Here is a 13087-nt window from a genome sequence, read left to right as displayed (position 1 = left end):
AAATGGCAGCAGTTACACATGATTTAAGGGTACCTGCAATAGCTGGGGCTGGAGAAGAGCTGTTAGAAACCATGGAGAAACCTCCTCAGGCTGAGAGAACAGGGCTGAAGGTCAGTCTAGACAAACTCGGAGCAATGCAGTTAAACCAGAACATGCGGGCGCCTGCAGACCTCGCAGGGCTCTGAAGGAGCTGGGACGTGGCAAGAGAAGAAGCTGGGTGCTAGTAGAGATGGTTTAATGCAGCCCCTCACTCAGGCCTGCAGCTGCAGGCTAGGAACAGCTACGTATGACGTGAGTGCGGAATCAGGTGAGGATGAGAATGCTTTGGCGTTAAGGAGTGGTCCAGCTACTGAGGGCTCTGCAGTACGGGTCAGCCGCTTCCTGAAGAAAGTGCTGCAAAAGCCCAAGATGTGTGATGGGATAGCAGAAAAAGTAACAAGAAGCGATCAGGCGTGTGGGAAGGGTCTCGTAGGAAAAAAGACTGGGAAAATAGGAGTTGAAAAACTAATGTAGGAGCTAAAAGGGGAGTTTCGTAAAGGAACGGATGATACTGATGGTTTGTAGAGAAGTCTCTTTCTCACAAACTTGCGAGAACCAAGGAATATTTTCATATGACATGCTAAGAAATGTACTGCTATGTGCAAGAACTTGAGAATGCTCAGAAGGGACTTGAGATTTATGTACATAACAAGCCTGTGGTTGTTACCACAATTCTAGAAAATGCTGGAAGAAAATCTCAGGCTTTTGGGTATAAGCCAATCTTACCAGAGATCAGCATGAGATCTCATGGGTTGGACAGGTTGTTTTACGTACGCTGGCTGCAGGGTTTTTATACCTGTTCCGGAAAGACCTTGTGCTGGCTGCAGTCGGTGGTAGGACATCTGGACCTTCGGCCTCAGTTAATAAGGTTGCCTATGGTTCCGTGAAACTAGGTGTGCTTTACAAACACTGTGATTACAAGACCTGGATTTATTTAATTGCAACACAAAATTGAAACAAGGAGCTAAAGCTCTTTGTGCTCACACCCGTTATTATCAAAGAATATCCGCCAACGATGTTGTCAGCATTGCTCCCACGTGGGAAGTTTGCCAGCCCGTTTGAGAGACGTCCCCGTCAATAAGCGCTCCGGTGCTGGTAGCTGGCTACTGAATACTTCAGAATTGCATAGTTAGTGATGTAATTTATTGCTTCCTAACCGGAAAGGTTAGGAAGCCAAAAGATTTTCCGTGCTGGAAGTAAACCTTTGGCTGTGCATGTGTGTGTACGTGTGTGCGTTGAAGCAGGATTGAGTTATCCTGGTGTCGCTTTCTCCTGGGGACTGTTAGGATGTTACAGTTGCATGCTTCTATTCCTGTTAAGTAAAATGCGATGATTTCTGAGAGAGGGGTGTTTGGGTGTTCTGTACTTCACTTTCCTCTAGAAAGCTATAGCCCATTCCTTTTTACTAAGTAAAGAGGCGCTTTTTAAAAAGAATAAAATAAAACATCACGTGCTTTCAATATTATACTCACAGTGTACAGGATATAGGAGTTACATTTATGGCATATGTTCTGTTTAACAGCTGGATGAAATAAATTGTTTCATGTGAAATATTGGAGGACTCTGCATTCTCAAATCAAGGCCAGAAGCAGCTCAGTGACTGAAGAATTGTCAACATCTTGTGCAATTCCACTAAGTGCTTCTTTTCATTGATCTGCAACTTTATTGTTGACAATTAAATCCATTTCAACGCAGAAGATAAACATTTTTAACAGGAGGTAGCAAAATCTTTTGTCCTGAATGATTTTCTTCTCTGTTTTATAATTAAGTACAAAGTGTGTCGCAAGTCTTGCTATTCAGTTGTACTAAATACCTGCTTACTGTGGAATAAATGGTATCAGCAGATGACAGAGCTGCTAGGAACCATGCTTTTGAACGCATGTTCTTAATTTGCATAATCAAATGCTTTGTTAGCGTCCTTGGAAATTAGGATGAAAGATAACCATGTGCTAAAAATGAAAAATTGTTTTTAGCAAATTATGTGTATCCAGTACAACAGATTAATTGCTCTGGGGCCTGTATGATACGTGCTGGCTGGCGTACCCAACAACCTCCTCCATCCTTTGCAGTAATAGTTTCTGTCATCTGCCTTTATTTATCCAAATGTTTCATTGACCAATGTCTAATCAATATGAAATGTACAATCAGGTCTTAAATCTGATTAATTATTTATTTCAAGCCTTGTAAAATGCTTGTTGAAGTATCCCTCCCAGGGCCGGTGGTCAGCGGGGTATACGTTTTCTGCATTCCATTGACTTCAGAGAAGTTACGATGGTTTGTATTGGTTGTGAGAGTTTGCACCAACTGCTCTCTTATCCATGTTAAAACTGAAGAAATAGTTTCTATATTTTTTGAAAGATCTAATTTTTTACCGTGCATTAAGAAGTTTGCAGAAAATTTTAATTAGGCAGAGGTAATATTGTCAAGAGAAGAGTTTACCTTATCGAAGTAGTAAAAGAAAATGCTATTTTTAAATTAGATAATGCTATAAAATATTTCCTCGGTAGGCTGAATGCTCAATCCCAAAGATAATGCTGCAAAACACTGAAAACTCCTATAATTTTCCTACTTGTGCAATAAGGACTTTGAGCTTACTCCAAAACCCTCTCAAGAGAATGGAAAATTCAGTGTTGGTTCTGAATTGTTCTCTTAAGATGCCTGAATAATCCCAGGCCAGATGTAGAGAGGCTGAATCCTCATGTGGACAGGAGGAGGAGTGACAGGATATGATACAGACTAGTTTCCAAATGAAACTCAGTTGTTCCAGACCTGGACATGGAAAAGTTGGATGATTTTGTGTTTAGAAAAAAAGGTTTGGCCACTGTAAGTTGACAGCATCATGCAGGACGTTGTCTAAGGAGATTTCATTCCCCAAGTTCCGTCAGGGCAGAGATGCCCAGTTCACACGTCCTCGGCTGCCACTCGGGACCCGGCCAGGTTGGTGGTGTCCCAGCTCTCGTCATGAAACGCCCTGTGCTGGCACTTAGCATCTCCTCTGGTCTTTGGTGCAACCAAATATGTTGAGCCTATCTGCAAACAACACTTGACCAGGCGAGATTAGAGCGTTGATTGTTGGTGACTCTCTGGGAATTTCAAATTTGGCAAATTCCAACAGGGCCTTTTTGTCAGCAGAAGAATAGTTGGGCTTCGTCTTGCGGCTGTGATGTTCTCAACTGGCCACCTCTGGCCATCCTCTAGCTCTTTTGGATCACCCAAATGGTACAAAGGAGCCAGAACACAGAGTTTAGGTCAAATTTTACTGGTTTGCACATTAGGAAGAGAGGCAACAGCATTTCCACTGAACGCGGCGTATAACCTGTGTTCATTATAAAAATCCGTGTCTTTTAATGGAAGCGTTTGCATGCACTGTGTATTTCTCTGTTACCGATGTGTATACGTATAACAGATACGGGTATAAATATAAATGCGTATGTATTACACGTAACATACATGTATACAAACACATGGGAGTGCATGTGTGTATGTGTATGTTCACAGAATCTGTATAAAATATACTGTAAACTCACAGCTACGGAGTCTCTCTAGTTCACGCGCAGTCGTTTGGTTTGCTTGCAGGTCTTCCCAGAGTGGCCTCGTCTGCTCCTCTGGAGTTATTGAGCCGACCGAGCAATAATCACGCAGGCACAGCAAACTGCTAACCGCACCTGTGTTACTTGAGGGGGCTGAGTCCTGACCACCCGACTGTGTCCGTTAAGTGAAAAATAGAGGAGTTTGAGATTTAAGACACGTCAAAGGGCAAAGACAGGAAAGGAAGATAATAGAGGTTGCGTGTCCTGTCTGTGTGGGACAAGTTTAGCCAATGTTTCTCCTCAGTCCTCAGAGAGCATCGAATTGTGGCTTTATTCCTGTTTGGGTAAAATGAGCGACCGCTGCTGGATGCTGTGTCAGCCCAGTGGAAAAAGGGAAGCCTGTGTCAGCACAGAACTTACATCACAGTTACTGCTCTCCTGAATACCGATGCAGTAATTTCATTTTATGCAAAATAGAGTACAGAGACTGCCATCAATGAAGTTAGCTTGCTTGCTTCTTTAGCGGTTGGATGGAGACGAATTCCTATGATGTATCAACACACTCAGAAAGTCGTGTAGTCGGGTTGTCTGTGTCATAGTGATGGGAAGGATTTTTTCCTCCTTAGTTTTTATACTGAGCTAGTCAGTCAACATTCAGAAATAATGTGATGTGCAAAGAAGTAGTGGTGGAAAAAGAGTAATCTCATAGTATGACCTTGAAGTACTGTTGATGAAGACTTGAGCCCTCCTTATGAAGCATATAATCAGTAGAGTTCATCACTGGTGGGGGATTTCAACTCCCTAAATAGATACTGTGGGATGAAGAATTCTTTCTGATGTGTATATCATAATTATCAGCCATGCAGGGATGTATATATCAGGCACACTGGGGTTAGAGAGACTCCTGGACATCCGATACCGTTTTGGGGTGTAGCGTAGGTGCAATGGTGTAAGAGAGAGGGAGAAGCTGTGCACGCGTTCAGCGTTTGACATTTGGAATAACATTATCTTACTAAATAGAGCATCTTCTAAGCTGCAGACTAACAGGAATGGTACTTAAGGGGCTGTGTAATGAAAATGTAAGCAGCAGCAAAAAATACCCAGGAGACACAAGGATTCATAGCCCTTTTCTCCAGGGGAGGAGGAGCGACTGCGTGAGGAGCAAACTCCTCAGCAGAGAGCTGTGCTGAATAAATGTTACACACACGAGAGACACTAAAAATATCAAATGAAAAGACTTAATGAATGCACTGAGTGCGAGGTGTTCCCCGTAGATTTGGAAGTATCACCTCTGCGGGATTTTCAGGCCACCTACTGTGTGTTCATCTTGTAGGGAGTTTCTAATGACAAGGCTATGCCCTCAAAGCCCTACTCACTGTGCGTTTCTGTCAAAAAACCAAAATGTCATAACTCTTACACCTGTAAGGATGAGGAATACAGATCCACCTCTTCCTGAACAAACTGTTGCTCATTTCTTTCCTCCTTGGGGACCTGCCTTAACACACGTGGTGATCGCACTCTAACTTTTAATAATGTTTGATCAAACAGGATTGATCCAAAGAATTAATGCAAACGGAGTTTCCTTTATTTATACCCTGCAATTTAATTGCAATGAGACAGACCCTGGGCATACAGCAGAGTAATTATTTGTATTCCTCCGGAGTCCCACTATTGCCCCCCATAGTTTTCTGATCCAAATTCGTGGAGGAGCCTCTGTGCCCATTACAGATTGCGTACTCCAGAAGTGATGAAAGCACGTCCTCATCAAATAAGTCTGTTTACTTTTTCCCCCCCTCTTTCTCTCTCTTTCTTCTCCTCTTTACCTCCCTTTTGCCCCCAAAAGGTTTATTTCCCTTCTCTTGTCCACAAACTATTAAAACAATCTGAACTCCACTTTACCAGGCTGCTCGCTATTGCACAGTGGCTGTGAATCGCTCAGTAATGGGGGGCTGACATGGTCGTTTGGTTTCTTTTTTAATCTCTGCATGAAATTAAAGCCAAGCGACGATACGTATTTGACACGTTTCTGCCCCGGGCGTCTCTGCAGCTCGAGCGATGCAAACGTTGGCAAACGCTGTTGTGTGTGCCCGGGCTGTGGGCTGCAGGGTGCACTCCCCATCAGCTTTATTTGCACTCCTTTACTTCAGGGTTTGAACAATGTAGCTGTCAACAATTTCCTCTGAATGTGTTTATTCATTTTATCCCTTAAAGTTGGCGGAAGGACGAGTAAAGTTTTCCTGTCTTAAGGTTATTTAGAACCCTGGATACTTATTTTAATTATAAGCTTGTCCCAAGCCCCTTCAAATTTTGCATGTTTCCCTTACGCTTCATTTCCACCACTGCCAGAGGTGTAAGTCCAACTTTGCAGAGCTCTGTGTGCTACTGCCCGAAATGGTGCTCCTGCTCCCCCCCGGCTGCGGGCATTGCCTGTTCCAGTCTGGGGTTGGATTTGTTTAAAGGGGTGTCGTGCATCAAATACTCATTGGCAGAACTTTTGGGGAGGGATTCAAATGGGAAATTGCTTCAGAGCCCCAGTGAGCAAAACTCCGCTGTAGGGAATATTAAAATTATAATAATATTCATTATTATTAAAGAGCTGGAAAACAAACCCAAGTCACTCCATGACCAGCCAAACCAAAAAAGCCTGGGTTCCTACTACTACGTGGTTTAAGGTTTAGAGCTTGTGTAACAAGGCACAGAACTCACACTGCATTGATTCCCCGAGTGGCTCAGGGAGGGAGTAGTGATTGAGTAACAGTAATAGAAAAGAGCCGTGCTAAACAAGGTCTCTCTTCTCTACCAGCTGGTTTATTTTGAAGAGAGTTAGCGGAGAAAGAAGGTGAGAGGCAGATGCACACACGTGCAGAGTGTGTTGTCCGACTCTCATGCCTTGAAAGAAAACATATCCAGGACTGATCACATTGCCCTCTCAACTTCTTTGGCCATTCTTCTGAGAAGCGATGTTCAAAATTAACGTCACCGAAAGAAGAACCGAGGCAAAAATATGTTATTTGCCTTAACATTTTTTTTCTGTTCGTTTGGCAGCCCACGCGATAGAGACGTTATAGTAAACATACAATAGTAATTAGGGATAAAGGGATGCGCCTGGAAAACAGACAGTTCTCCGAGCAGAGAGCGCAGTGGAGCCTGGCTTCCTGCAGAGCTCTCCCCCTTGCACTGCGGCAATTTGTGCTTATGTCATTCAGTAGATAATTTCAGTGAGTTTTATGTGATCATTTAGGGACCGATTTTGCCAAATACACCTACAGATCGTATTACCTACACTCACAAATTTATCAGCACTGTTTTATGGCCCCAAATCTTGGAGTCATGCGATGATTGTGCAAATCTAATTTTTCTTAAAAATCGATGAAATAGTAGCGTGGTTGGATGGGAAGGTTGGGAAGTGAATCCCTAGGAGACAAGACCCAGGAGGCAAGTACGGAGGACCCGATATATATTGTGTTTCAGAGACAGAAGGCAGCAGAGCGCAGCCCCTCCTGGTGTTTTCCCTAAGGCAGCGGTGGGGATTTTGGGGGAGGTCTGACTCAAGATTTTTAGAGCACTGGAACCACAGCACTCAGCTCACCTTTTGTGTACTCGCTTCTTTGTATGTTAATGGAGACACCAGAAACTTTCTCCTTATGATAAAATAGGAGAAAGTAGTACTGGGAGAAGGACTCGAGGGTTGGGGATGCTGCTGGAAATGACTTCGGGTTTGGTTCGGTCCCACGTTGGCACGGTCCTTGATGAAAACAAAACGTAACTGCCCGAAGCGTGACTCTGGCACAGCACTTAGTTTGGTTTTGCCCGTTTTGTCGCGCACTTAACTGTTTTATCTCTTTCTTTTGTTGTTGCAGATAAAGAGTTAGGAGTCAGTACGCTAGCCGAAAATGACGACCCTGGTGCTAGGGGCCCAGCTGTCCCGAAAATATCAGGATTAGAAAGGAGTCAAGAGAAGAGCCAGGACAGCAGTAAAGACCCAATACTTGAGCCTGTGGTGCCTAAAGACCCTTGTCCTCAGGTGACGCAGCCTTTGGCCCAGCCCCAGTTGGAGCCGCAGCCTGAGGCGCCCTGCCCCAGCCCTGCGCTCGCCCCGCGGCCGGAGGCTCCTGCCCAGCCGCCCCCGCCGCAAGCTGCGCAGCCACCACCAGCCCCGGAAGAAGCCGCCCGCCCTCCCGTGCCGCAGCCGCCCATCCAGCCGCCGCCCCGGCCGCAGTCACCAGTGCAGCCGGCCCATCCAAACCTCCCTCCGGTGCAGCCCCATCCGGCCGCTCAGAGCCTCTCGCAGCCGCTCTCTGCCTATAACAGCAGCAGTTTGAGCCTTAACAGCTTAAGGTAGGCGAACAGAAACGCGTGTGCGCCGAGGCCCCCCGTCTTTGTGAACTTGCTGCTGGTGGTGATGCTTTACGGTGCCTGGAGGAAGCAGAGATGAATTAGCTAAAGGAGAGAAGTGACAGCACATCCCACCCCGTCGCTGGGAAATAAAGGGCCTTTGTGCATATCGCCTTAGTTCCTTCCCTGAAACGAGCCAGGATCTCGTGTTCCCATAAATGCTAGGTATTCCCGAGCGCTTTTTGGAGGAGATTTTATGCAACATAGACCAGGGGAAGAAAATCCCAGTTCTTGCAGGTTGGGCTGCTCTCTGAAGGCTAACTTCTTTTACCCTCCCATCCCTGTAAACGTCTTCTGCTTTCTCCAACTGCTGACATGCCCTAGAGCAAGAAGTATGGTGCAGCTGCTGTTGGCCCTGCTGACAGCCTACTGCAAACGGTCTTGCACCAATGACTTCAAAGCTTAATTTTTTCCTGCACTGCTGACACCTTGCAGTCTTCAGGTTTTTTCCCTTCTCCTGGCCACGGTGAGATAGACCTCACCTTCTATAGGGGATGACAAAGATGAACCGAGAGATTAAACAACATGTTCACGGGAACCCGTGATGCCTCCGTGAGTTGAGGACCTCAGGTTTCCCCTACTCTGAGCTAATGCTGTCAACACTAGGTCATATTTCCCCGAATCTGAGCTTCCAGCAAACAGATGGTGTCCTTCAAGACCTGGTGAACCAGCCTTATGGTTGCTTCAGGGTTTGACTAAAGACTGAGAGGTGTTTAAGAGTTTGATTTATTTTTAACCAAGTTAGTGTTGCTTGTCTTTAAAAGTCACTGCAATAGAAGCATGTCGTTACTTGAAATAATGACAAGTGGAGTTAAGCACTACGTGAATATACTTTAAATACTCATTAGTAGGAAATGAAACCTGAAAAATTGCAACCAATGTAATCGCAAATATTTATTTTGCTGGCTCATCTTATCTCTTTATATTGTGGGGGTACAGAGAGGCATTAACTGTACAGTAAGCGTATATCCATTGTTGCCTTCTCAACTTTGTTTTGCATTTTCTGCAGTCTTTCATCTTACTAAGTTGTAGCAAAAAGATTTAAACTTTTATTAATGCAGTGATCACTGATTTTGAGCTTCATTTGCCTGAAAACATGAATCAGAAGCAGTTATGTAGAAAGGACCTGATAATTAAGTAATGAATGCACAGGGCTGATTACTCCTTTGTGTGTCATTCCTGTGTTGTTGGAAGACGGAATATCAACCTCTTACAGAGAGGGAGAAGATGGCTCGGGTTTTGGTGTGCAGAGGCCACGGGAAGTAAAAGATACTAGAAAAGGTCCAGCAGATGGTTGGAGAAAGGAGTGTCACAGTGGTATTGCTGGAAAATGAAAATAGTAACTTGAATTTGTACTGTAACTTAGATTCTAACGTGTTTAAGGTGAGCCATGCATAGCGTGGTGGGGTTGTGTATGTGGATGTTTGGAGCTTTTCTTTCTTCCATGCAACGCTTAATTGCTTTTCTTTTCATTAACAGCAGCAGCAGAAGCAGCACTCCTGCCAAGACTCAGGCCCCTCCTCCGCACATATCTCACCATCCCTCCGCCTCACCGTTCCCCCTCTCTCTGCCCAGCCACAGCCCGCTGCATACCTTCACGCCCGCCCTCCAGCCCCCCGCACACCCACATCACCCCAATATGTTTGCCCCTCCTACGGCTTTGCCTCCTCCACCTCCATTGACGTCAGGGACACTGCAGGTTCCAGGACACCCAGCTGGTAGTACTTACTCAGGTAAGAGACGGACGGATCATGGCCCGAGCGTGACTACTGCAGCGTAGGAAGCCAGTTCTCTGGTTTTAGTCAGAATAATTCTTTTTGGTCTGTTTGATGAGGGCTGTTGGTTGGGTAGAAGCTGTACTCATCGCTCAACGATTTGGAGTGACGTCAAAGCCAAAAACCACCTAGACGTACCCAATGACTTTTCTTCTGCCCTGGGAATGAATATTTTTGGAAGGCTGTGCTTTTTCCATGTCTGTTTTTTTCTCCCCGTGGTAAAAACACATGTGCCCACACAGAATCGGTGACCCCCTTAGCGAACGTCTTGGCTGCAGTTGTGGCCTGTGCCAGCATTGCTTCCCTGGCCAGAGGGAAGGTCTCCAGCGGCTGTGCACACAGCGGTCCTCAGCTTGTGTACGTGCAAGATTGTGGGGGGTGAGATGTTGAGATTTTTTTTTTATCGGGAGAAAATTGTGCTTTTTTATACTTGGGACTGTGGGGAGACGTGACGTCTCTGTTCCTCCCAGGGCACTGAGAGGGAACTGGGGAAGAAAATGGAGGATTATCAGCATTTGGGTAACATCGGTTTGTGTCCGTGCAGCAAGATACTCATGTTGGCAGCAGCCACTCGATGTTTACTCACTCCAGGTTACCTGAACCTCCTCGCTTGTTTAGGAGTATGTCCGTGTCCATACAAATTTAGGGAGAACCCTCAGGCTGATGCTAGAGGAACGCTGTAGCGAAGACAGGCCTGGGGAGAGAGGGGAAATGGAGACATTCTGTCTCTCAGGCCTTTGTGGAAGATCTGAGGGAACTTTCTTACCCTGTACAGTGGTGTGATTTACCACCAGGAAGTTTTAAATACAGGGTTGCTACCACAGCCAGCAAAAAGTAAGGGGCACAACACCTGGAAAAGCCCTGAGCTGACGGGGGGTTGTTTTGCTGTTTGTATTTCAGAACAAGATCTTCTCCGTCAGGAACTAAACACGCGATTTTTGGCCTCGCAGAGCGCAGATCGCGGGGCCTCCCTGGGCCCGCCGCCGTACCTGAGGACCGAGTTCCACCAGCACCAGCACCAGCACCAGCACACACACCAACACACACACCAGCACACCTTCACGCCTTTCCCTCACGCCATCCCACCCACTGCCATCATGCCAACGCCAGCACCGCCCATGGTGCGTACCCCAGGCAGAAATGTGAGGATAAGTAGAGCACAACTCTATTCTTTATTACAAAAATTTAAGAATTTGCCAGGTTGCGGGGAAGGAGTACTCTGCCGCCCAGGTGTGGTTGGGTAGGAGAGGAAGGGCTGTCCCTTCCCCACGATTGTCGCACATGCGATAGGTTCAGGTGGCGGCGCAGGGGCCGAGGCTGCTGGCTGAGGGAGCGCTCGTGCTGGGGCTTCCAGTGCTCGGAGCGGTGCACTCCGGTGCCTCCCCCTCTTTGCTGTCTCGTAGAGCCCTTCTTTGAAGAAAGAAAAATCCCAAGCAGTTTCATTGGAAACTAATTTTCTGCATATTTTTTCCTCTCTGTTGGTTGCCAAATACTAGAGAAGTAGTCTGCTATTTTACCAACAGAAGTAAAGCAAGGAAATATAAAGTAACTAGTTTGTGCTTTGATCCCTTTGCAGTTTGACAAATACCCTACAAAAGTTGACCCCTTCTACCGTCACAGTGTGAGTTTTACTACTCTGTTTAAAACTGACTTAACTGCTTTTCCGTGGTGGGTTGGGATCACCACTCAATTGATGGCACAATGTCGAATCTCTCCCTAATCATCACTCCAGGATATACCATTATCGTTCTTGGTTGCTTTGGCTTTTGAAGGCTTGTATTCGTGGTGCTTGTTTCTGATAAAGATGCAGTATCAGCTTTTCCAATCAAAAGATCTCTTGCTCGTACACCGTTTGAAGACAGATTTGATGTGAAAAAGATGAGACAGAAGAGCTGACTGCTACATGAAGCAGGAGAGAGCAGTAATTTCATCGCTGTGTTTCAGTTGTGCCGCAAACCCTTAGACTGATATTTTTCCTAAGAAACTTGAAATGAAATGACAAACTATCATACAAATCCTTCAGGGATAGTTAATCTAATAGTTTTCCTAATATATCATGTTTTGTTTTATAAAATCTGAAAACTTGTCTTATTCTTCAGATTTCAAAGGCACATCTGATCCACTGGGCTTGTTACGTTTTGAAAGCTCTGTTTGATGACAGCAACATGAATCCAGCTATGCACTAGATGTGTTTATCTAAGAGCTACCAAAAATGTTATTTATTGAGATGAACTGATTTTTAATACTCCAGTTAATTGTAAAGCTTCTGCTCTGAAGGGTTTGAACCTACCGATTCATTTGCTGCTGAAATACAGGTTGCATTTCCTTCATCCTCTTGGCAGAGGCAGGTATCTGGTTGACTCTGACAAGAATTTCCAAACCCAATAGCGATATTTTGATGAGAGAAGGAGTACTGCATCAGCACTCAGAAATCTGCAAAGCACTTGGCTTTCTGTGTTGGTTTTGCTTAGAAGTGGAACTGGGCAAAAAAAACTGGTTAAGATGATAGCGCGATGCTTTCTGCTGTACCGATCAAACACGGTTCCTGCTAACAACTCACGCCCGTAGTACATGTGGATAGTCCTATTAAATTCTGACACCTCGTTTGAGTAACTTGAACTGTATGAGCGTGTTTGCAGGATCAGAGCTCTAGGAGTATTAGGCAAACATTTAAGCCTATGATAATCACTTTTGCTCAAAAGGGTAATGCTGCTCATTTGCATCATTGTTTGCAAAATTGTACTCTTATTTGCTGAGCTGTACATGGATTCAAAAGATAGGTGATCCTCAGTGTGGCATGTTGATTCAAGCAAGAGCACAGAACTGGGAATAGGTAAATGAATTTTAGGCAAATAAAGCGCAGAAGTCGACGTGTAATAATAGGGAACCTTGCAAAAGTCTCCAACTGTACATGCTTTTCAAACGCAGTGACGTAATCTGTTAGAAATCTGGCAGTTCCCTGAACTGTAAAGGTCACGGCATTGCCCGGTGAAAGGAAGGGCAGGCTTCGCGCTGTTCTCGGTTGCCATCAAGCCACGCTGGTGGACTCGGCAGTGCTCCGCCTGCAGAGGTCTGCTCCGTTACGCCTCCCGGCCTTTCCTTCAGGAAAGGGTTCTCCTTGCCAAGTGGTTGCAAAATAGTCGCTATTGCGTCCGTTGGATGTTTAGCAAGCTAATACCAGAAGATCACCATGATGGCTACACATGACGTTGGATCGGCAGTCTGTCTTAAACTACAGCGAGGCCGTACTAGCCAGGGTATCTCAGTCATCTCTCCTGCTATGGCTATAGGTTCTGTAGGTAACAGAGGAACTGCTGTCATCAGTTCCCTGAGCAGCTGCAGGATCGA

The 13087-nt window shown here is 45.5% G+C and overlaps 1 protein-coding gene across 7 annotated transcripts in view; it reads left to right on the top strand.

Moving 5' to 3' along the window:
* Positions 1 to 13087, top strand: part of AUTS2 (activator of transcription and developmental regulator AUTS2) — a 787423-nt gene that overhangs the window by 751302 nt on the left and 23034 nt on the right. For 2 of the 7 annotated variants that reach the window (XM_054847736.1, XM_054847740.1), the window contains 4 exons: positions 7430 to 7907; positions 9444 to 9697; positions 10640 to 10860; positions 11316 to 11360. In XM_054847736.1, the coding sequence (XP_054703711.1) occupies positions 7430 to 7907; positions 9444 to 9697; positions 10640 to 10860; positions 11316 to 11360 (998 nt within the window). Of the gene's footprint in view, positions 1 to 7429; positions 7908 to 9443; positions 9698 to 10639; positions 10882 to 11315; positions 11361 to 13087 lie in introns of all 7 variants that reach the window. The other 5 variants (XM_054847734.1, XM_054847739.1, XM_054847735.1 and 2 more) reach the window with 4 other exon arrangements.

This window comes from Grus americana, chromosome 19 (assembly GCF_028858705.1).
Source record: "Grus americana isolate bGruAme1 chromosome 19, bGruAme1.mat, whole genome shotgun sequence".
NCBI classification, from domain to species: Eukaryota; Metazoa; Chordata; class Aves; order Gruiformes; family Gruidae; genus Grus; species Grus americana.
The sequence above is the reverse complement of the archived record's forward strand: the minus strand, read 5'-3'. Positions and strand labels throughout refer to the sequence as shown.